Source organism: Gossypium hirsutum, chromosome D13 (genome assembly GCF_007990345.1).
Source record: "Gossypium hirsutum isolate 1008001.06 chromosome D13, Gossypium_hirsutum_v2.1, whole genome shotgun sequence".
Lineage (NCBI taxonomy): Eukaryota > Viridiplantae > Streptophyta > Magnoliopsida > Malvales > Malvaceae > Gossypium > Gossypium hirsutum.
The window spans coordinates 9,566,839-9,592,152 of record NC_053449.1 but is presented as its reverse complement, the minus strand read 5'-3'; the positions used below and the strand labels follow the sequence as shown (position 1 = coordinate 9,592,152).

The window sequence follows — 25,314 nt, the reverse complement described above, 5'->3', positions numbered from 1 at the left end:
AAAACCACTTTTCAATTTTCTATTTATCCAAAGCATAAAAGCGGTATTAGGTTAATTTCCAAGTATTCTTTCTTAAGCCCTAAATTAAGTGTTCAATTTATTTATTTTATTGTTACCTCAAACTCACACAGCCCTGAATAAAAATAGGGCATTCTCGAAACAAGCAAATAGATTATCTGAATCAACAGTAGACAGAGCAAAGTATAGGCGATCATTGAATTGAAACCAAACAAATGGAACTGAATTCTGTTATTCAGTAAATTGTGTCAGCATCAAAAGGACGAAAATCAATTTTATGTCCACAATCCACAAAGCAAATCAGCAAAATCGTCATTATACATGTCGTCGTAAGGCAATGGCAACTCAAAGCCACCCTTTTCCAAGGATGATGTATTGTCTGTAACAAAGGGCTGACTCCAGAAATCTCCACTGCTTTCAGTTTCATATATTTCCAAATAAGGAAGACGAGTATCTTCTAGGCGGCCAACAGCATTTAAGCTAGACATAGATCCGCTACTTGAAGATGGTGATGGAGACGAGGGTGGTGAACTCCCTAACGTCATGTTGTCGATGCTATTGCTTTCAGCTTCACCTTCACAAATATTTTCATTCTGGGTGGCTTCACTTTGCCAACTACTACACTTTTCTTCCTCGTCTCCCTTTGTACTCTTCTTCAGCTGAGAGTGCCAGTGGTTCTTTATTTCGTTGTCTGTTCTTCCTCGTAAACTTTTAGCTATGGTGGACCATCTGTAATGTATACACATTATTAGAGATTTTTGGTTAAAAATTATTCTTAATTAAATCCGCAATATGATGATGATTTAATTGGATATGTATGCTAAACCTGTTTCCGAATTGTTCATGTAACTTGATGATCAATGCATCTTCTTCTTCAGTGAAGTTGCCGCGTTTTAATCCAGGCCGGAGGTAATTCATCCATCTCCACCTGCAACTCTTTCCGCACCTTTTAAGACCTAAACAAAAAAAAAAAGAAAAAGAAATTACTCCATAAAATCACAAGAGTACACTACGTGCCACATGCTAAAATTCTATTCCGAGTATTAATCCAATATAGTAAGATAAAGAATAAAAGTACACCAGCAAACATAAGAAGTTGATGCCAGTTCCAATGGCCATATTTCTGGACATAAGTTCTTAGTTTATCATCTTCTTCAACACTCCATTCACCCTTCTTCATTCCATTGTTATCATAGAAGGCAGCTCTCACCTTCTTCCAACTTCCACCTCCTCTACCTCTCTTCAAAGTAAAGCTCCAAGCCGGATCTGGAGTACTACTACAGATTAAATACTAGGCAAACGGGGTTGCGTTTATGTACTACCCATAACCCAACTTTTCATTTTTTATTACTTTTTTTAAGAGTAACGTGGAGGCTTCTTAGAAGTGTCACATGAGACAAGAGTGGCTGTATTATATATGAAATTCAGATACAGACAAAGAAAGATCAGATAAAAATTTCTAATTTGGTAAATTGATTTCTCTCTTGTCTATGTTAAGAGTAGTAATTGATCTAGACTATTAGCTGTTAGTCTGTTATTCAAGTAGTTGAGTTTGTTAGCAACAGCAGTTACTCAATTGTTCTATAAATACTACTGCTATAATGTACAGATTCAAGATTGAAGTCTAAATATAAAAAGAGTTTTCTCAATACTCAATATATTTTCAATATTAGCATTATAACTTATATGTTAACATGGTATCAGTCGCCTAATGGGATCTATTCATTGTCTGCTTCCATGACCACCACAGCGTTTGCTGATTCTACCTCTGTCGACCATGGATCTCCGCCGTTCACTATGGCTAGGCTCGTTCAAGCATTTCCTCGCCATGAGACTGTCAAGTTGGATGAAGATCATTTCGTTTAGTGGCAACAGCATGTTAGGTTGATTATTGAAGTCTATGAGTTGACTGGATTTTTGGATGGAATGTTACCTACTCCACCGCGGTTTGTGTCGTCTCCGGAGGGTTCGTTAGTTCCGAATTCGGATGCCTCGGCATTTGTACAGCAAGATCGATTACTTCATGGTTACTCTCCACAATTTAGGGGTGAGAAAAACTCGATTCGACTCGAAAAAATCGAAAAAAATTTGAATTTCGAGTTAAACGAATCGAGTTATTCGAGTTAATTGAGTTATTCGAATCAACTCGAATTTTTTTTTCGAATTTCGAGTTCGAATCAAGTTGAGTTTTCGAATTCGAATAACTCGAATAATTCGAATATCAAACTATAATATTTTACATTTTTACCCCAAACTCCCAAACCTTTTTACTTTTCCCTCAAAACTTTTACTCCTTCCCACTTTCCCCCCAAAACTTTTACTCCCCTCTCCTCCCCTCTCAACCCCCCAATCTACCCAAAATCCATTTCCCACTAAAATTTTACTCTCATTTATTTTTTCTCAAAATTTTACTCCAAAAAACCCTCAAAATCTTTTATTTTCCCCCAAAATTTTTAGTCCCTCCCACTTTTCCCCTAAAACTTTTATTCCCTTCCCATCCCACCTCCCATCTATCCCAAACCCTCCCCCTCCAATTTTTTTTAATATTTTCCCTCAAAAATTTTACTCCCCCTATTTACTTTCCCTCAAACTTTTATTCCCCAAAACTTTTTATTTTTCCCCTAAACTTTTACTTCTCACCCTTTACTCTCAAATAAAAAATCAAAATTATCCAAAAAAATCACTAAACATAAATAGTAATAATTTTATTTATATCTACTATTTATATTATTAAATTAAATTTCACATTTTATATTATTTATATTATTGTATTCTTTAGTCATATTGAATATTTATATTAAAATTGGATTATTAATTATGACATAAAATATTCGTGTTAAAATTTTATATTGGTATCAATTTTACATTTTATTTTTAAAATAACTTTTATTAAAAAATCATATTTTTACATTTAATATATTTTTTAATTCTAAAATACATAGTGACAAGAATCTGAAGATAATTGAAACAACTAAGCAAGCAAAGAAGCTAACCAGTATATAAAAAATTAATAAATAAATTATAAAGTGATGAAAGTTAATAAAAAATTTGATTAAGGTGGACAAATTTTATTACGATGGGTGACAATGGTTACAAATACCCAAAATTATTTTTTAAAATTTAACTCGAACAAATATATTCGATTCGACTCGATTCGAATTTCATCTCACTCAACTCGATTCGAGAAAACTTCAAATAAAGTTAGGATGATAAAATGAGATTCGAAAACTCGATTAACTCGAAAATTTTTGATTCGATTCGATTCGATCGAATGCTCACCCTACCACAATTAGTCCCTCCCTTCTGTCTTCCTTTACAGAGGCTCGATCGACATGTGATGTGTAGAGGACCGCCACTCGAATCTTCGCTACGATTACAGGTACGAAAATTTCTCGTCTCTGGCATGATCTTTATTCGCTTAAAAAGGCAGTTATTCGGTCAAAGAATATGTTGCCAAAATTCAAAATATTAGTGCCTTGTTAGAGGCGTCCGATTCTCGAATATCGGATGAAGAGAAGGTAGAAATCGTCATTGCAGGGTCACCTCCAGATTTTGATGCAGTTATTACTTTAGCTTCGTTCTCTTCGGAGCCTTTGTTGTTTCAACGGCTTGTTAATGTACTGCTCGAGTATGAAAGCCGTCAGGAGCGTGCGATCCAAGATGTACCCCTTCATGCTAACCTTTTGGAGATTGGTTTGTTGTCGAATTTGGCAGATGGGCTGTCGTCGATTCCAGTGGGCTCAGTTCGTGGCGCTTGTAATTTGTCTGGAGGACACCGGTGAGGGTTTTGGTCTCGCCTACGTGCCAGATCTATGGAAGGTTCGGCCATATAACCCCACGGTGTTTCTTCCATTATAATCAGGGTTATGAAGGGTCGTCGACAATTTAAGCCGCGATTCTAATTGATTATCATGGTGATGGTGAATCGCAGTTCTTTAGTTCGCCTCATGGCCTGTTGCCGTTCTCTGGTCTGCCTCATGGCCCGGGATTGATGGAGTGGCAAGGCGCTGGTTCGGGAGGACTGTTTTGGCCAAATGCTGTGCCTCAACATGCTAGGGGTTCTAATTCATACTTACACGGAGCTGATAGTGTTGTTTATGGGCAATCAGTTGGGTCACAATTTCACTATAGGTTTGGGCCTGCACCTTATCATGAACATAGGCCTGCTGATGTTGGAGTTTATAGGCCGAATGATCAGATTTATGGGTGGGCTAGTGATAGGCAGCTTGGGCCTAGAATTTTTTATGAGCCTGTTTTGTCTGGTCCAAGCCGAGAGGTTAGGCGAGCACTTTCTTCGTTTCGGCCACACAATCCTTCTTGTCTGACTGGGCCTGTTTCAAATTGTGTAGAATTTGTTGCTCTTCATACTCGTGGTCAAGAAATTGGGGCGTCAGGTGATGGTATTTGTAATATGTCTGGGCCGTCTGTTCCTTGGCGAACTAAACCAAAGGCTCATGTGTACACTAGATCTAACCTCTGCATTGGACTTCCTCGTCTCCCTGACTTGCATGCCTCTGATGTTTCTGACTCCACCGCGTCTCATATAAATGCCACTCAATTCAATTCCAACTGTGATGGTTTTGACTCGTATATTCCTGTGCCCGTTGGAATTGCGTCTTGGTATCTAGATTTAGGGGCTACACATCATGTTTATCGAGATGCCTCTACTTTGCATGACTCTACACCTTATTCAGGTATATCTTCTCTCTTAATGGGTGACGGGACTCCCGTTAAGATCTTGTATATTGGTAATTCAGTTTTACCTAATCAGTCTAAGTTTCTTTGTTTATCCAATATTTTATGCGTCCCGAATATACGAAAGAATCTTCTGTCTGTGTCTTAGTTTTCCATTGACAATAATGTATTTTTTGAATTTCATCTGACGTTTTGTGCTGTTAAGGGCATCATGACTTAGGAAATTTTACTAAGGGGCCACATTCGTAATAGGCTCTATCATTTTTCTCTACCAACTGCATCTGTTCAGTTTGTTGACGCGTCTTTTACGGTTGGCCTCTAGAATAAATGTGACAATGATGGTGTTTTTTTCTCTGTGGAATAAACGTCTTCGTCATCCATCTGCTTCTATAGTTAAATTCATTTTAGATAAATGTAATATTTTTTTTACTAAAGGTTCGTTTGATAATATTTGTACTGCCTGTCAAAGGGGGAAGTATTATAAATTACCTTTTCTTCCTTCTACTATTAAATATAGTCATCCGTTTGCCTTGGTTGTTTCTGATATTTGGGGGCCTGCATCGATTGCATGTGGTCGTAATTGGTATTATGTATCTTTGATTGATATGTGCACTCAGTTTACATGGATTTATCTTATTCGTCAAAAGTCTCAAGTTGTAGAGTGTTTTGTTCAGTTTTAGCAGTTAGTCAAAACTCAATTCGGAAAAGATATGAAACAATTTCAGAGTGATTGGGGTGGAGAATTTTGTGCGTTCACGTTGGTTTTAGCAACGCAAAGGATACTTCATCGGTTGTCTTGTCCACATACATCGGAACAGAATGGAGTGGCTGAACGCAAACATCGACATATTGTAGACATAGGTATCACTCTTTTGGCCTAAGCGAATCTTTCTATGGAATATTGGGGTTATGCATTTTGTTGTGCTATTTATCTTATCAATTGGCTTCCTACCTCTGTACTACATGGACAATCTCTCTATAAGGCTATTTATGGTCGAGATCCCATGTATGAACATCTACGAGTATTTGAGTGTTGCTATTTTCCATGTCTACGACTGTTTCTATGTCATAAGTTAGATTTTCGTTCTCAACCTTGTACGTTCTTGGGATATAGTTCTCAATACAAAGGTTATCAATATCTTTTGTCGGATGGTAAAGTCGTTATTTGTCGACATGTTGTGTTTGATGAACAATGATTTTTGTTTACTTCGACTGTAAAAAATGATGACGTGGCTTCGTCTGGTTCTTTGTGAACTTTTGTTCCTCTTGTTAAGAAGGTCTCTTCTCAGCCCGTCGCATTTTCACCCATAACATCATCCTCTTCTGCTCCCTGTTTTTCTTTTTCTTTGGGTGTAGGTACTCAGGTTGAGGTGGCTTCTGATCAAGAGCCGTGTAGTCCTTTGTCCCTTTCCAATGGTGATGGTCCTCCTAGCACTATTATGCCTCTCAATACTACTTCATCCTCTTCTCTACAGTCGTCAGTAGTGCCTCCACTAAATACTCATAAAATGGTTACTCAGTCTAAGGCTGACACTTTTAAGCCTAAGGCATGGTCTGTTGAGGCTATTGAACCTCACACAATCGAGGAGGCATTTTCTACTACAGAATAGCGTGCTGTAGCCCAAGCTGAGTATGATGCCCTCATTAATAATTCTACCTGGAATCTTGTTTCGTTACCGCATAATCGTAAGATAATTGGCTGTAAATGGATTTTTAAAGTCAAGAGAAATCCTGATGGCACTGTTGCTCATCGAAAGGCTCGGTTAGTCGCAAAAGGGTGTTCTCAAGTACCCGGGTATGATTTCAAGGAAATGTTCAGTCCTGTAGTTAAACCTGCTACTATTCGTGTTATTCTGTCTATTACCGTGTCCAGAGGTTGGCAACTTCATCAAGTTGATGTGAATAATGCGTTTTTGAATGGTATCTTACTGATAAGGTGTTCATACATCAACCTCCTTGGTATGTTCAGTATGATGCTAATGGGAAACCTGTAGTCTATCGTCTGAGGAAAGCTCTATATGAGCTTCATTAGGCTCCGAGTTCTTGGTTTGATAAATTGAAGCATTTTCTTCTTTCGGTTGGCTTTGTTCTATCCAAGTCTAATGCATCTCTGTTTGTTAAAGATACAACTGCCTGCACTCTTTATGTGCTTGTCTATGTGGATGGCATTATTATTACCGGTAATTTATCTTCCTATATAAATAGTTTTGTTCAGTAGTTGAATGATGAGTTCTCACTTAAAGATATGGGTGATCTCCACTACTGTTTAGGAATTGAGGTTACCTGGTCTTCCACAGGGTGCCTTCATTTGTGTCAGAAAAAAATATATTCGCGATCGACTTGACCGAAGTTCCATGTCTCGTGCAAAGAGTGTTCATACTCCAATGGTTCGCTCATCTACTCTATCCAAGAATGACGGAGATTGTCTTGATGACCCTACTGAATAGAAAAGTCTTTCGGGTGTTTTACAGTATGTAGTTCTGACTCGTCCTGATATTGCCTATGCGGTAAATCGTATCTGCCAATTCATGCATGCACCTACTACTGTTCATCTGGTTGCCTTGGAAAGAATTCTACGATATTTATGTGGTACACTTGATTATGAGATTGTATTTTGTCTGTCTGCCCGACTATCTTTAGTTGGTTTTGCGGATGCTAAATAGGGATTGGATTTTTATGATTGTTGGTCTACGACAGGTTACTGCGTATATTTTGGTGATGCACGTGTCTCCTGGAGCTCCAAGAAACAGTCGACAGTTTCACGATCTACGGCTGAGGCTAAATATCGAAGTCTTGCTGCCGCAACCAATGATGTTATTTAGTTAGTCTCGTTACTAAAAGAATTACATCTTCAAAGTGAAGATTCACCTGTTAGTTGGTGTGATAATTTAAGTGCAGTTGCTGTGGCTGCTAATCCTATTTTACACTCCAAATTCAAACATGTTGAGCTTGATCTATTTTTTGTTCGCGAAAAGGTAGTTGATGGCTCTATTGTTGTTGGTGAGGTTCCTGCCTGTGAGCAGGTTGCTGACATTCTTACTAAGCCACTCTCTATCTCCTTTTTTTATCGGTTTTGGAATCTTCTTCGGGTGTTACCTGTCGGATGGATGGGTGAATGTTATGAGTAATAATTCTAGACTATTAGCTGTTAGTCTGTTATTCAAGTAGTTGAGTCTGTTAGCAGCAACAATTATTCAATTGTTCTGTAAATATTACTGCTATAATGTACAGATTCAAGATTGAAGTCTAAATACAAAAAGAGTTTTCTCAATACTCAATATATTTCAATATTAGCATTATACTTTATATGTTAATAGTCTATCATAGGAAATATATATAATAATGACTATTTGATATAGTTTTTTGTTTTTGTTTTTTAAATACGATAAAACATGATCATGAAAATATATTTTATAATAACACATGATAAAAATGTAAAATAAATACTTTTTAATTAAATATTAATATTTTCTCACCCAAAATAAAATATTATTAAAAAAATCCATAACGGTCTAAACTTAGCAAAGAAAAGCTTACAAGACACATGCAACCAAAAGTAATCACCATGAAGACAAACAAAATAAAGAGATACAAAGCACCCAACCACATAGACACCAAGCTTCATTCTTGAAAACTCAAGAACTCACTAAATCAACAAATCGAAGATAGTATCTTGATGAACTGAACTTCATCAGCCAAAAAAAAAAAAAAAACCACATTGATGTCATCAGAATTGGTTTAGGGTCAAAATCCAATTCCACAAAGAGGGAACATTGCCAAAGCAATTAGTTTCAGTAAAACTTAAACTTAAATGTTAACTTCAAAATGATTTTTGAATGTTAAAACTTAAATCCTAAAGTAGTCAATAAAAGCTGCTAAATGTTAACTTCATATGCGGGAGTAAGATGCAAAAGAAAATGCATTATTAGCGTTTAATAATTTGTAAATTTGGTTATTATTATTTTTAAAGTTAAATTTATCCTTAATTTTTAAAAAAAGTTAAATTATTATTTTTAAATAAAAAATGTTGATTAAAACATTAATTTTTTTTACTGATGTTAGCAAGGCAATCATGTGGTCATCCATGTATAATTCATGTTGACATGACATTGCTTATATTATATACTAACCCAACAAATAATTTAAAATTTATAAAAATATTGAACTCCAAGTTGTGGCCTATTAGTTGAACGTTCACCTTTTCTAGGATAGCGTGGGTTCGAATCATCAGTGTACTAAAAGAAATTTTGAAAATATTCAAAAAAAAAAGAATAGAGTTCATTATCGCCATGCAAGTTACCATGTTTAAAAATTTTAGGGCACGTTTGGCTCGCTGTATTGGATTAGAGGTGTAATGGAATAGAGGTGTAATAACAAATCAACTGTTTGGTTGAATGTAATGGAATAGAGGCGTAATAGTAATCTTGTGTTTGGTTGAATGGAATAGAGGTGTAATAGCATAATGGAAAAAACTAAAATGACTAGAATACCCTTAGCATAAATTTGTTTAGGTAAATAATTATTGTTATTGTTATTAAATTTTAATAAGATTATTAATATCAATAATAAATAATTTAATCATATTTTAACATAATTATTATTAAATATATTATAACTAAAATATATAATTTAATAAAATTTTTAATAATCAATATTCTTATATGAATTTATATACTCATTTCCTTTTATATATTAATATACCACATTAACCGGTTTATATTTATATCAATGGCAAAAAAAATTTGGGAGAAGATTTTTGAGGACTGCTTTTGTTTGCAAATAACATCATTCATTCTGTGGGGAAAAAATTATGAATGAGCCTGCTTATTAATTACCTTTTTTATTTTGTACTGAAGTAGTTGCCACTGGTTCAAAAGTCGATATATATGTAATATTATTAAAATAATATTTTTATTTTAATTATTTAAAAATATTTTTAATTAATGCGGTGTATATGAATATACACATTTAATTAGTTTTATTTTTAATAAAATTTTTCTAATTTATTCATTCAATTTTAATCACCTTACAATTTATTCATTGTATTATATCTACAGATCCAATTTTAATATATTGAATATTTGTTTTTTAATCAAGTTCTTTAGTTGATTATATCTAATGTTCCAATTTTAAAAAATTCGAATATGTATGTGCATGCACATTTATACCAGAATACATATTGAAAGAGAGAATGTGTGAAGGGCAAATGGCTTGATACATAATAGAAGGTCAAACCAGAAGATAATTAAAATTGATTACACATCATACTCAATAAAGTGCTTTTAAGAAAAAAAATGATTTATAACACACATGGACATGCATAAATAAATAAGCAAGGAAAGAAAAGGGAATTACTTTCTATCACTCAAAAGGTCAAAGAGTTTTCCACCATATATCTCAAAATAGCTAAGCCACAATTTAAATCTCTGACTGTGATAAACTGGCTGATGCAAGAATCTAATGAGGTCTTGTGCAGCTCTGAGAGGTAATGGCTGTATTGTGAACGTCTTACCACTATCTGAAATAAAAAATATATTCCGTGAACTGGAAATTAGCAACAATACCACAGAACCATGAACTGCAAAAACAAGGAGTTGTGAAACAAAAGACTATAAACCAAGGAAAATAAGAAAATGACTATCATATCTTAGGCTAATGTGATTTCTTTAGTTTACAATAGAGCTTTCTTCTCTTTTACAGAAACTAGTTCTTTTAGCACTAATTCTCTTATCAGTCTCGAAATTCTGAAACCCAATCATATGCATCAATTTTCTACTAATAATTCTAAATCTTCCAAATAGTTTCCTCCATTCTATTTAAAATATCATGTACATCAATTTACAAAAAACTATGGTTCCAACTAGAATCTAATTTCTTCATGACTCTTTGAATTTGGGGTCTGGCAATGTTTCTAAACCAAAGCAACCATTCCTGGTAAGGCATAAGGGCGCAAGAGTAAATGTAAATTGATGGAATATAAAATAAGATTGACGCTAAAAGGAAGTTTACACATTTAACAGCCAAAACTAATTCACTATGAAGTTCTGAGGATTTACAATGATTCAAAAACTACCACTTTAATATTCACGAAAAAGCTATATTTAGAAGAAACTGAAAGGAATAGATGGCTATACACCATCCAAGATGCATGTAAGCTTTGAGATTCAAAAATATTTCCTTCTAACATTAATAGTGCTTCAAGCATACAAAAGCAGAAAATAACATATATAGCACACATGACATTCATGAAGAAAAGTCTGAAACTGTGCGTACCTGTTTGCCCATATGCAAAACAAGTGGCTTTTGTTCGCTGAAAAATTATGGGAATAATTGGCTCAACAGTAACACGATAAACCTGTTGAAGCGAACAAGAGGGGGAAAAATCAATCTTTGGCTCTAGCAAAACACTAAACAAATTGGTCATAATCTACTCAATGTTATTCAGGAACTATGTTTAGATGGCAACAAGGCATTAATTTTTAACCAAGCATTACCTCATCATTAGTAACAAGCTCATCCAGAACATCATCAAAACAGAATTCATGCTTCTCTACGTATGCTGTCAAGTCCACCTTTCATATAACAACCAAAGCAGATATAAGCATGAGAAGAGATGACATATCAAACAAGCACCAATAATTCTAAAAAATTCATCTCAATAACACATAGTAACCTCACATTAACTTTTGTGAATAAGGGACAAACCTTTAGCTTGGGTTCATGGACCGTTAAAGCATTCTCATCTACAGTTACTATATCATCCTCCTTCCGAGAAATTTCTTTCTTGTTTAATGGTCTTTTACGTACCTTGTACCATGTGCAAGAAAAAAATTAAGCTTCATAGGAAACTTGAAAATTAAGGCATAGAAGACTGTGCTACGAGCACGCATCAATTGTTCCAGCCCAGATAATATAAAACACAGTGACAGAACATACCACAACTTTAATCTTAGCAACATTATTTTCCCTTGTACTGACCTCTTTTTCATTGGCAATGAATGACGAAGCAGAGGCATCTGCATTACTTTGCTCTTTTGCAATTAAAAGTACATTAACCTAAATCAAATTGCATAGAATCATAGAAACAATAGAAACATAAACAACTAAAATACATGTGGTAAATTAAAAGCGGAACAACAGTACCTGCATGAGTAGATTAGGAAGGAGGCGTTGGTCGATGCCTGTAGAAGTTAAGGGAAAGGCCAGATGCTGCAATCCAGCAGATTGCAACCACCGTGCCATAACAGCATCACCAGCATCTCCGCCGACGGGACCAGCATTGTTGAAGGACCCGCCGCCTCCAGCGTGATCGTAAAACACCGTCGTAGCAGCATTGCTTTGCTGTATCTGGCCACCCGTGTGGCGCTGCAATCGCCTTTGCGGAGCCAATTTTTTAAAATTTGTTTATCAACGCTACCATAAGAAAAGAGATCAAATTTCAGAAATAATAACAACAACAACAGTAATACAAAGAAAATAAGAATATAACTAAAAAATTACTTATGAGGTGGAGAAAATCCAAAAATTCGAAGAAGATGCAAATGTATTTCTTCGAAAATGCAATTTCCAATAATTCGTGCAAATTTCTTAAACCTATCCAAGAAAAAAAATTACTCAAATTCACGCATTAAAATTATATAAAAAAACAGTAGAAAAAACAAATAAAATTACCAGATAATGTTGAAAAAGAAAAGACAAAAGGAAGACGGCGATTGAAGATCTACGAACAGATTTGAGAGAGAAATCAAATTATAAAAGTAGAAAATAGTGTTTGATTTTATTTAATTTATTTGTTTTTTCTCTCGAGAAATTAAAAAAAATCGATGAGAACTGAAATCAAATAGAGGGAAAAATTAAGATTCTTTGTATATAAATACCAGTGCCATGCCATACCCACCACACGTGAAAAAAACCTATATAAAAAAGAGAGGTAAACAAGAGAAGGAGAAGAGGCGATGAGAGTGGAGAAGAAAGCTAGAAGGAAGAAACAGAAGACGTGGATTTTGGGTAAAACAGAAGCAGGAATGGGGAGGGTAAAACAGGGACCAAAACTGAAGGAGTGCCTAAACTGAGCTCGAAGAAGGGATTAGAAATCGGTGAATTTCACCGATTAGATCAGTAATGGTTTAGTCCCGTAATAGCAATACATTGAACCAAACAACGGATTAGAGGCGTAATAAGTGGGGCCCACCGATTAGGGGTGTATTGGCTATGCCAATACACCCAACCAAACATAGTGTTAGTGTTTTAGCCAATATTCCTGTTAAAAAAACAATAGTTAAATTCTTTTTGGAAGGTTGATAGTTAATTTTGACATTTTTTAAAAAATATTGAGGGCCAAATTAAGTTAAAAAAGGAATAAGGGTCAAAATGATAAAATATGTAAACGTTGAGGGATAAATTTGGAATTATGCCGAAAAACTTATGTAAAGAATATATCTATAAAAAATTATATTAAAATTAAATGAGATTTTGGTTGAAATGGATCAAGATACTTCTTATGTATATAATATAGAATTTGAAGAAGTATTGTAAATATGCCTATTGATCAATAAAATAGATATTCTTTTGCTATTCTTTTGTTCTTTATCCTCTTTATTATTTATTTCATAACACGTTATGAGAAAAATACTCAATTTATTTTTAATGATTCTCTATTCTTTATATATATATATATATATATATTCTCAATTGCCCCTCTCAATTTCCCTTCTACTTACCTTGTCCCATACCAGAGGAAAGAAAAAAAATTATCATAAGCCCATAGGGCTAAAACACCAACCCCACCATCTTCCTTACCCTAGCCAAAATAATAAGAATAACCCAACCGTGCCCCTTAAGATTTAAACATGAATTGTAACACCCCAAACCCAGCCTAGACGTTATGGTCGAATCTGGCGATGTCACATAGAAAGGGATTTGAAGACAAGATTGTCGAGTTTAAAAACCGTTACAGTAAGTTAACTTTTATTTAATTTGAAAAAAAACTAGTTGATTTGCTTTAAAACTTGTCTCTTAGCGGAAACTTTTGTAACCAATTAATTTAGGGAAAATCATTTCTATTTACGAAAAACCTTAGTTTTTAGAAAAAACCCGTGTTTTGTGGAGTTTCAGTTTAAAAAATCCATAAAAAACAGTATAAAGTCCCAAATTTAAAGCCAACCAGTCCATAGTCCAGAAGATACATCAAAAACACCAAATAAGTAATAAATTCTAGGCATTAACGGAAAATAGTCTAAAATTTACGTGTGACCATCGTCAAGTCCTCCACTGCACCAACCCGTCAAGTCTGGGGATTACCTGTACAAATTAAACAGAGAAATGGTGAGTTTTCGGAAACTCAGTGTGTAATCCCCACAGAAAACATGCATACAAATAATCAACAGAATTCAGTTAGATACAGTCTAGGGCTCGTGCCTATCACAGAATCAGTTTTGGCCTTAGCCCATTCAGATACAATCTCAGAAATACATTAAGGCCTTGGCCCATATCAGATACAGAATGTAGATACAGTAAATCAGAATCCTACCCACCAGCCTCTACACATCATCTCCGTCCAACCCTACACACCATGTCGGGATTAAATCAACTCACCCATCCCTACACACCATGTTGAACCAAAATGTGACACATAATCAGAAGGTTGCAGTTGAGCTGCTAGATAACAGGCTTAGTAGCCTTTCAGACACATCCTACAAATATCATCAACCCAACCCGATGCAATGCAACATACAAAATATGTCATGCCATTATGCAATTAATAGTACATACATTCAGATATCATAAGTCATGCTTGGTATAGAAATCAGATAGACAAATCACACATATAGGGGTCTAAGTAAAGCTTACTGACCCTACAGTAGGTCCATAGTCGACTTGGGCTACCCGTGCAACCTTACAGAACTTTTCAGAAAAATGGGCTCACACACCCATGTGACCCACTCGGCATAAATTGGCCTTGGCCACGTGATCCATTTTTAATGTAACCCGTGCTAGTTAATTGTTCATATATGTTTTCACTATTTACTTATATGTTCCTTCAAAGTTGTCCACTTGATGTACTGTTACTGAATTATTTATATCTTGAGCTACGAAATTTCGAATTAAGATCTTCTTGATTCTTTGATACTAGACTCAAATACCTTTCTACCATAAAATTTTCAGAATTTTTGATCCAACCAATAAGTACAGTAAAATCTTCAAACTTACCCCTGTTCTGTTGTCTGACAACTTCATCCATTCTTTGCTAAAAATTAATTATCTCTTAGTACAAAATTTGGATGATGTTTCCATTTGTTTCTATTGAAAATAGACTCATTAATAATTTAAACATGTAAATTTTAACTCCTAATTACTTTTCTGCAATTGTTGATGATTTTCCAAAGTCAAAATAGGGGAACCTGAATTCAATCTAACCTTGTCTCATAAAGTTTATTATACCTCACGATTTATAATTCCATTACTTACACGTTTCTTCTATGAGAAACTAGACTCAATAAGATTTAATTCCATATTTTTTTCATACTCTAATTCGATTTTCACAATTTATGGCGATTTTTCAAAGTTAGCCTACTGCTGCTGTCCAAACACCAAGCAATTTTGGCTTTTTTCTGAATCCTTTTTTTTGTGTTTCGGGTACACACCTGGTTTTGTTTGATGCTAAAATAGTCCCTGAGCACTCCAAAGCCTATAATCAAGACACTCAACATCAATTTAATTGATTTACAAGTGAATTGACAACCAAGAACGAACAAAAACCCAACTTACCACCAACACTAACCCTCCGTTTAACTATTGTTATGATGAGAACACTGAATTCACCAGTCCGAGCCTCCCCCTACGCCCAAATCGCAGAGAAAAAACATTACCACTTTAGTTGTTAAGAGATTCATGACAGAAACGAAGAGAAACACGTACTGAAACTAAGCGAGCACTAGCCGTGTGCGAAAACGAAAGAAAATAAATGGATTAGGGAAAAATCAAGAAGAAGAAAAAGAAGAGAAAAATGGAAAAACTTGGAGAATTTTGGCAAGAGGAGAGGGAGAAGAATAGACGACAAAAGTTTTTTGGGAAAAGAGAGTCAAAATTCTGTTATGGGAAAAAAGAAAATAAAATCCCGATAACCCCAAAAATCCCTTAATCTTCTCCCCTAATTCCCACTACACATCCACTACTTAGAATCCCCCTATTACATAACTCTATTCTGAAATCTGAGAAAAAAAACCCTTGCCTGCATAGGGTTCGAACACAAGACCCCCACCATAATAGCACACCATTTAACCACTAGACAGCAGGCCTATTCTGATGTAATTTACCCAACAATTAAATAAAAGCCTACTAAATAAGAGTAAGGCCTAATTCATTCAAAATACCAAAATTTTCCCAAGCGAAAGCTTGAACTTGGTACCTCCCAAACACTCCCAGAACACATAACCACTAAAACTGACAGATATTTGTGTCATATTTTCACAATATTGAAATTAGAAATTTTGGGGCGTTGCAACTCTACCCCCTAAAAGAAAGTTTCGTCCTAGAAATTTTACCTGATCTAAACAGATGAGGATATTGCTGATGCATTGCATCCTCAGGCTCCCACGTGGCCTTCTCAGTGCTATGATTATGCCACAGAACCTTCACTAAGGGAATAGAATTTTTCTGAATGACCTTTACATCACGTTCTAAAATCTAAACCGTCTCCTTCTTGAAGGTGAAGTCTGGCCTAAACTTAATCTTCTCAACAGAAACAACATGCGTAGGATCAGAGCGGTAGCGCCTCAACATCGAGACGTGAAAAATATCATGAATGTGGTCTTACTCTGGATGTAACTCCAACTGATAAGCTACAGGTCCCACACGTTTCAGAATGCGGTAAGGTCCAATAAACCGAGGGCTCAGCTTGCTCTTGCGACCGAACCTCAGAACCTTTTTCCATGGTGAGACCCTGAGAAAAACTAAGTGTCTCCACAAAATACTTGATCTCACGCATCTTCAAATTCGCATACGATTTTTGCCTATCAAAAGCCGTTTTCAAACGATCCTGAATCAATCTAACCTTATCCTCTGTCTCAGAGACCAACTCAGGACCCAGAACACGTCGCTTGCCCAACTCAGTCCAACATAAAAGAGTGTGACACTTACGACCGTATAATTCCTCGTCAGGTGCCATCTGGATGCTAGACTAGAAGCTATTATTGTAAGGAAACTCCACTAATGACAAGTACTCCTCCCAACTGGCTCGAAAATCAATAACACAACTCCTCAACATGTCATCCAGTATCTGAATCACCCTGTCCAACTGACCATCTGTCTGAGGATGGAAAGTAGTACTGAAGTCTAATCTTGAACCCAGAGCCTTATGAAGCTTCTTCTAGAACTGACATGTGAAACGAGGATCTTGATCGGAAATGTTCGAGACATGTACCCCATGCAGTCTCACTATTTTCGATATGTAGAGTTTAGCTAATTTCTAAAGATAAAAGTCTGTTCTTACCGGGATGAAGTGAGCAGACTTGGTCAATTGATCCACGATAACCCAGACAGAATCCTTCTTAGTGGGTGTTAGAGACAACCCACTAACGAAGTCTATTGTTACTTGCTCTCATTTCCATAACGGTATCTTAACCGGTTGCAGCAAACCCGAGGTAACTGATGTTCAGCCTTAACTTGCTAACAAGTCAAACAGCAGGCAACAAAGTCGGTAACCTTACGTTTCAACCCTGGCCACCAGTACAATTCCCGAATATCTCGGTACATTTTGTTCCCATCGAGATGCATAGTATAAGGACTATCATGCGCCTCTCTCAGAATCGACTGCCTTAAATCCTCATTATTCGGTACCCAAATCCGACCGCGAAAACAAATTACCCCCATCACTGTTTATCCTAAAATCAGTAGTGCCACCATTCTCAACCTGACAAAAACGCAACCTGAGAGACTTATCCCCCAACTGTTTACCTCAAATTTGTTCAATCCATGTCGGTTTAACCTGAAATTCTGCCAACAGACTTCCATTATCAAATAGGCTAAGTCGAGCGAACATCACTCTTAGATCGATCATAGCCCTAAGGCTCAACGCATCTACGTTGCCTAAGATTTAACTCCTTCTGAGTAAGGAGATACTTGAGGTTCTTATGATCAGTGTAGATAATACACTTCTCACAGTAAAGATAAAAGCCTACTAAACAAGAGTAAGGTCTAATTCATTCAAAACACCAAAATTTGCCTAAGCGAAGGCTTGAACTTGGGACCTCCCAAACACTCCCAGAACACATAACCACTAAAGTTGACAGATATTTGTGTCATATTTTCACAATAACGAAATTAGAAATTTTAGGTCATTAAATGAATCCCTTTATTTCCAAGGTATTCACAACATCTGTGAACCACTCAACTAGCCTCAGACGATCAATAGTTTTCGTAGAAAAATATTTTATAAACTCGATCTTGACTCGAGAAGAAAAACACAAAAATAACAAGCAGAGGGATACAAACTTGGTCCCTCTAATACTAATGAAAGTCTTTTACCATTTAACCACTCTTCAAATTTTAAACCTTATTCGCAAAAAAAAAAAATTAAAACTTATTTATCCATATCTGATTAAATTTATTCATCTAAGAATCAAGATCAGATGATATGGATACGCGTAGAACAGGATCATAAGTTTGTCTAAGTTGCGGATTTGGCCTAGTGCTCTAGACGAATGAAGGAGAACTCGAAGTTTGACACATCTTGAAACGCAAACAAATCCAAATCAAATTTAAGAATTAAAAGGGTAACAATTAAAAATAATAATTAAGATAGAAAAAAAAAAGAAATCTAAATAAAAAAATAGAAACAATTAAACAAGAATAGAACATAATAGAATAACAAAGAAACGAAACAAGATAGATGGAAAAGATGGAAAGTGACATGTAGAAATCCTTAGGAGCATTAGAAACCAAATGAATCTACAAACCCCTTCAAAAGACTCTAATTTTCCCTTCAAAAAAGAAAACTTGGAAAGAAATAGCTTGAAGATAATCCCCACAATTTGAAAAAATTGTTAAAACTCTTCTAAAAGAAAGCTCAAGAGAAATTCTTAAAGAGAAAAACTCAAAGAGAGAAGTTGTTGCATAAATTATGGATTGTGTACAATGAATAGGCCTTTATATAGCCTAACTAAGTATATCCAAATAAAACTCTCATGTATATTGAAACTCTAATTATCCTAAGTAAGAAATAGTTTTAAACTAAACTTTCTTGTTAACATCAAACTCTAAATTAACTTAAAATACATAAAAATAATATCTATGGAGTGTGCTTTACATTTTTTGGTCGAAATAGAGTTGATGTCCTGACGAGGAAGAAGTGTTGCCTCGATGACGTGACCACTGATGTCATAATGAGAAGATTCACCACGTCTTGACAACGTGATCAAGGGAGTCTTGATGAGGCAACAACCACGTCATGATGTGGCGACCTATCATGTAATTTTCTTAATTTTCTTCTTCTAGTCAAATTTTGATTATTTATCCTAGTCAAACTCTAATTAGTGTAGGTTATTTTAATATTATTTGACCTACAAATTTAGCCTATAAATAGACACTTTTCTACCTTAGAAAAAAGTTGAACCCATTACACATTTAGGTATTAGATTTTATAAGCTTTCAAAGAATTTTGTGTTTACATTTTGAGGGTTCCTATTTCGGGTTTCAGGGTTTAGTTTTATCTCTATCTTTGTACTCTTCATTTTTTCTGTTATAGTGAAATTATCTTTTCTCGTGATTTTTTATCTTCTTCGGAGAGGGTTTTCATGTAAAATGTATGTGTTCGATCTTTTCTATTTTTTGTTACTTTACTTGTTGTTGCTTAATTGAGTTTATTCCCAACAAACTGATATCAGAGCTAGTTCAATTTCAGTATGCAACCTGTTCAAAGATGGCAGCAACAAGGTTCAACATTGAGAAGTTCGATGGCATCACATATTTTAATTTGTGGCAAGTTTTGATGATAGCAATACTGATCCAGAATGGTCTAGAAAAGGTCATTATAGGGAAAAAGCCAACGGATATGGAACAGTCAAAATGGAAAGTGCTTGATGAGAAAACCCTATTTACAATTCAGTTGTACCTCTCAAATAATGTATTGCAAGAGGTGTTGAAGGAGAAAATGACATACACCTTGTGGAAAAGGTTAGAAACCCTTTACGCAACAAAGTCTTTAGCTAAGTTATTGGCGTTGAAACAACGACTATACATGTTTCGTATAAACGTATGTAAGCACCTTAAAGGTCACATTGGTTAATTTATTAATCTTTTGAATGATTTAAAGAATGTTAAGGTTCAGATTGATGATGAAGATCAAACTATTATTGTGCTTTTTACCCCATCCACACAAGTCTTTCAAGGAGACCTTGATTTATGGCAGAGATAAACTCTCATTCGAGGATGTGAAGGGTTATCTATTGAGCAAAGATAAACTCAAAAATGAGTTTCATTTGGATAGCAAGTCAGATAGACAAGCCTCAATTTTGGTAGCATCAAGGAAACGAGACAAGAGATGTAACTATTGTAAAAAGTTAGGTCACGTCAAGGCAGGTTGTTACAAATTGTGAAATAAAAAGGCTACTAAGAGCAATGAAGAAGATTTAGCTGGTGCTAATTTGACCGATGACAATGGTGATGATTTCTTATTGGTTTCAACAAGTGAAAGCTCCGAGGTTACGTCCGAGTGGATCCTGGACTCAGGGTGTTCTTTCCACATGTGTCCGAATAGGGACTGGTTCTCTACATACAGTTCAGTTGGAGGTGGAGTTATGCGTATGGAGAATGGTTCACCTAGTAAGGTAATTAGTAATGGTACTGTTCAGATCAAGATGCACGACGGGACAATCAGGACATTGTTAGACATCAAGTATGTGCCTAATTTAAAGAGAAATATCATCTCTTTGAGAAATTTAGACTCGAAGTGTTGTAAAATTAACATCGAGCCAAGCGGCATTAAGGTATCCTGTAGGGCTCTCATTTTGATGAAAGGTAAAGGCTTATTAGTCTTTATATTCTAGAAGGATCAATGGTGATTAGTGAAATAGAACGTCCCTCATCTGTTAAGGAGACCAAGTCGAATCGTTTGAAGCGGAGGCAACTTAGTCATAGGAGGGAAAAAGGGATGATCGTTTCGTATAAGAGAGGCAACTTAGTCATGTCAGGAGTGATATGATTCGTGGCTCTAGAGTCTGGATACCAAGTCAAAATTGAGGAACCTGAAGAAAGAGATTGAGAAGCCTGTGAAATAGAGGAAGTAGGGGGCTGTGGATGTGAGCTGTAACAGAGAGACGAGAAATTTTTTTCATAATGATGATAGTTGACATTCTTCGAGTCGTTAGCATCTACACCAGAAAAGTTTTCATCAAATCTATGATAACAAGATTGAACCACATGTCTAAGCTTGCCACACAGTTGACATTGTGGTTTGGAACGTGACCACCCCCTACCATTTCCCCGATTTTTACCACAAAACTAGCCTTAACCATACCCTTTGTGACCCTGTTTGAAACCTTGAGAATAACTATTGGAATCATCAATGTGTTTCGAGGGATGAGGATTCTTAGAGTAGGAAGTCACATTAGCTTGCATAGGGACCTCAGGCAACAGATCTAGCTATCGAGCCTCACAGTCAAGAAGCATTTTAGTCAATAATTGAGAGACATAGGAGTGGCTGAAGCAATCACACGAATAGACTCAACCCCTAGCGAGAGTCCAACCAAGATAATGCTGACTTGCTATTGTTCAGGAACTATACTCCCAGCAGCAATGAGACTGTCACTCAGTCGTTTTACCTTTGAAAAATACTCTTTAACTGTGAGATTTGCTTTCTTGAGAGAATACAAATCATGTCACATTCTTGAAATCTTGATACTAGACTTTACTCCAAAACATTTTTCAATAGTTGACAAAATATCAAAACTACTTTTGGCTGAAGTAAGATGAACCAGAACCTCATCTGAAACTGTGGACAGGAGCCAAGAAGCTAGAAATTTGTCTTGTTTCTTATGAGCAAGAAACACCAGATTATCAACTAATTGACCATCGACTCCAGTAATAAGAGGAGAGGGAAACTAAATAGTACCTTGTACAAAACCTTCAAGATCGTAACCTTCAAGAATGAGCAAAAGTTGATGCTTCCAGAGGAGAAAATTACTTTCAGTAAGTTTGATGGTGTCATGCTTGGAGAAAGAGTGAATAGTGTGCGACACAGTGCTGCCGGAACCTAGTGAAGGAACTACTGCTCCAGAATTAGAAGAGTGGCGAGGTGTATCATCCCCAGGCACATGATCAGTAGCCATGAACTAAGAAGAGAGAAACTTGGAAAAAGAAAAAAAAATTACACCAGAAAACCCTTTGCTCTTGATACCATATTAAAGTTTCAAAACTCACTTAGTAGAAAGACTTCTTGCTTCATTGAATAAGAGAGATGTACATTGACGTATTTAATACATGCAACTCATAATTGTTTCTTAACAACTAACTGACTACGCAAAACTAACAAACTAACATTACAACTGACTTAATACTCATAACATAGCATAATATAATTTTATTTTTATTTATAATTTTTATTAATTTTATAAGTATCAAATAAATTAATATTTTTATATATAAAAAAAATTTTAACCTAATGACCTTGGTAATTTTTTACTTTTACTTCACTGTCATCACTATGTTTAAATCTAAACACATCTAATTATTAATTTGAATCACATTATTACAATATTCAATTTCATTGTTACAGTCACTGTTTTCAATTTAACTAAAACTAATCTTACCATTTATCCAAATGGACTGCTAAATATCAATTTCACATATTCTTTTCTTTATATATATATATATAAACACATACATACACATTATCTGGTACCAATAAATGTTGAGTGTAGCGGTAAGACACATTGAACTTGTAGGGTGAGAATTCATCTTCAAGTCCCAAAGTTAACATTGTTGAAAGCGGTAACCATAAACCTTGAAAAGATTAATATTCATGAACCATAAAATGGACACCAGATATACTTTTGTTTTACCGAAAAATATATACCTTATTCAGTTATAAATAAAACTAGTTACTGTGAGCAAATATATGGTTACGGTGAGTGCACCTATTAATTAATACTATAGTTATGGTGAGCAAAGATACCATTCCCATGAGAACTAAAAGTACTTGTAATTATCGTCTTTCTATTATTTAACCGATAAATTCAAATGATTGATTGATCTGTCGTATTTCGATGTAACAGATTAGACTAGTTTTCGCACTTGATGAGCTTGAATATAAGCATTTTCATTATGTTTTAGTTAAGTTTTTATAGTTTAGTTTAAATTCAATCAAAAGTGTATTTTGAGTCTTTTATTGACCTTAGGGGCCGAATGAGGCCTAAAGGTGAGCTAATGTACTTAGTGAGTGTGTGGGAGACCATCAGACGGTGTACAAACTCAATACTAGTCTCTGTGTTGCAATATGGGAAGTTTGATGTCGCAATATAGGGAGTAAAATGCAAGAATCTCGAGACTACTTTCGATGTCGTGACACATCCATTAGATGTCACGACACACCCCTGAAGCTACCATGAACCTGAGCATACTACCTTCGATGTCACGACACAGTCACTAGGGTGTTGTGACATCGGTCCTGTATGGGAAACACTTACGAGCCTGGGGCGTTTTGGTTTGTACAATCAAAAGTTAAATACAAGAGCATCAACTAACCTTGGGTTGAGGACGACAACTAACCTTGGGTTAAAGGAAAAATTTTCATATTATTAATTTCCTTTGTAAAATTTAGCTTTTAGTTTATTTTGCTTTCTCTTAGGTTTTAGACTTCTTTTCAATTCTTTTCATTCGTGTTCTTTGGAGAACTTGATTTGTAGACGCAATCAAACATTTGAGGATTTCAGCACTTTATATATCAAATACAAATAGGATTCTCTAAACTCTACTCTTGTTTTATTCTTTATGCATATATTCAATATCAAGTTTATGATGTTTATTGACTCCACGAGGAACTAATCCTCTTATAGGGGATTAGCGAGTGAAGGTATGAATAATTAATTTTTTTGTAGGGATTTCTTAATGGACCAACTATTTAGGAAAGGAAGAACCTAAACCCTAGGCCTGACAACCCTAGGAAGTCATCAAGGTGAGAATTAATCCAAATTTGGTATAGTCTATTCGTGAACACTTTAACCCTAAACTGGTTTGGACTGTGAAGTCAGAAGATAAGTAGTTCTTGCCAACTCAATATTTTAGTGGACGTATTGAAAGATCCTACTGGGGTATTGAAGATCGAGGTAAAGAAAAAGTAACAGATTAGTAGCATACAAGTTCACGAATATTGTCGAGGTAAGTTCGTGTAACTAAATTGTGTATATTTATATGTTTAAACTAAATGTTGAATATGTGAATTGTATAAATTTTATATATATATGAAATTGATCACATATCTGTCAATGCTCGATAAATATTAAGTCTCGTTTGAGCAAATGAAATTCGATGGATACAGGGTCTCTGAATTGGTTGTGGTCCTGCATATGTTGCGGACACACCATAGCTCGAAAGAACTTTCCAATATTGGCCCTCTCGAGCTTCCCGTTAATAGCTCTTCGAAGCATCCCGATTGGTTGTGATCCTGCATGCGTTGTGGACACACCGCAGCTCTTGTGAGCATCCCGTTATATGGCTCTTCTTGAGTTTCCTGGTTAAAGGATCTTTGTGAGCTTCCTGAAATGGCTCGCTTGAACTTCCAGATAAATGGCTATCCGGAGCTTCCCGTTAATAGCTCTTCGGAGTTACCCGTTATTGGCTCGCATGAGCTTCTCGATTATGGCTCTTTTGAGCTTTTTGTTAGACAGCCCGAATAAGCTTTCCGTCATATGGCTCACATGAGCTTCCCGTTATATGGCTCGAGAGAGGGCTTCCCAATTATGTGCTCTAGTGAACACTCTTGAATATGAATTGACGGATTATAGATTTGTACACTTCGTGTGTACTACCCGTGTATCCATCGATATTTTAAATGATTTAACGAGTAAAGTTCTGATATGAGATGATATGAATTCAAGATGAATTAATGAGAAATACTTGAAATACAAAGATATAATATGTACATACTCATGGATGCTTGAAATGATAAATACATGCATGTGGAAATTGAATATTAATGAGCTCATTCATGTTTCTTGGTATTTATGTGAATTACATGACTAACATGCTTGATGAGGATATGTGTTAGGCAATGGACCAAATTGGTTTGAGTATGTTTACTTACTTACCTTAAATCTAAATGAGTGGTAAGTTTATTTCATGTTATACGAACTTACTAAGCATTAAATGCTTATTTTGTTTTATTTCCTATGTTTATATTATTTTGAAAGCTTGTTGGGTTGGAAGCTTGGCGGATATATCATCACACTATTCATCGGCTCATCTCGGTATAAATAGTAAATTAATTTCAGTTATAATGGCATGTATAGGTTTAAATAGCCAATGTTGGCATATAAATGCTTTAGTGGTAACTAGCCATTGGAATGGCTTGTGATGAATGCATTTTGGAAGTATACATATAAGATAATC

At 35.3% G+C, this 25,314-nt stretch overlaps 2 protein-coding genes across 2 annotated transcripts; both read right to left on the bottom strand.

Moving 5' to 3' along the window:
- Window positions 1–293: 293 nt before the first annotated feature.
- Window positions 294–1,848, bottom strand: LOC121224932 (MYB-like transcription factor EOBII). Its single transcript, XM_041108583.1, has 4 exons — window positions 1,785–1,848; window positions 1,099–1,284; window positions 845–974; window positions 294–747 (listed from the first exon to the last, which is right to left on the bottom strand). Exons 1-4 carry the CDS (start codon window positions 1,846–1,848, stop codon window positions 294–296), a joined length of 834 nt encoding a protein of 277 aa, XP_040964517.1.
- An 8,080-nt stretch (window positions 1,849–9,928) lies between these two features.
- LOC107888112 (kinesin-like protein KIN-13A) lies at window positions 9,929–12,110 on the bottom strand. Its single transcript, XM_041110218.1, has 6 exons — window positions 11,857–12,110; window positions 11,650–11,769; window positions 11,419–11,520; window positions 11,208–11,285; window positions 10,987–11,068; window positions 9,929–10,231 (listed from the first exon to the last, which is right to left on the bottom strand). Exons 1-6 carry the CDS (start codon window positions 11,953–11,955, stop codon window positions 10,065–10,067), a joined length of 648 nt encoding a protein of 215 aa, XP_040966152.1. The 5' UTR covers window positions 11,956–12,110; the 3' UTR covers window positions 9,929–10,064.
- Between the last annotated feature and the right edge of the window lie 13,204 nt (window positions 12,111–25,314).

Coding starts and splice junctions, on each gene's coding strand:
- LOC121224932 (XM_041108583.1), bottom strand. CDS start 1,848: ATGGCGAGGAAATGCTTGAACGAGCCTAGCCATAGTGAACGGCGGAGA. Junction 1,285..1,784: donor GAGATCCATGGTCGACAGAG/GTAGAATCAGCA, acceptor GTAGTACTCCAG/ATCCGGCTTGGAGCTTTACT. Junction 748..844: donor CATGAACAATTCGGAAACAG/GTTTAGCATACA, acceptor TATACATTACAG/ATGGTCCACCATAGCTAAAA.
- LOC107888112 (XM_041110218.1), bottom strand. CDS start 11,955: ATGGCACGGTGGTTGCAATCTGCTGGATTGCAGCATCTGGCCTTTCCC. Junction 11,069..11,207: donor AGCTTGTTACTAATGATGAG/GTAATGCTTGGT, acceptor TCGCTTCAACAG/GTTTATCGTGTTACTGTTGA. Junction 10,232..10,986: donor TTTTGCATATGGGCAAACAG/GTACGCACAGTT, acceptor TTTTTATTTCAG/ATAGTGGTAAGACGTTCACA.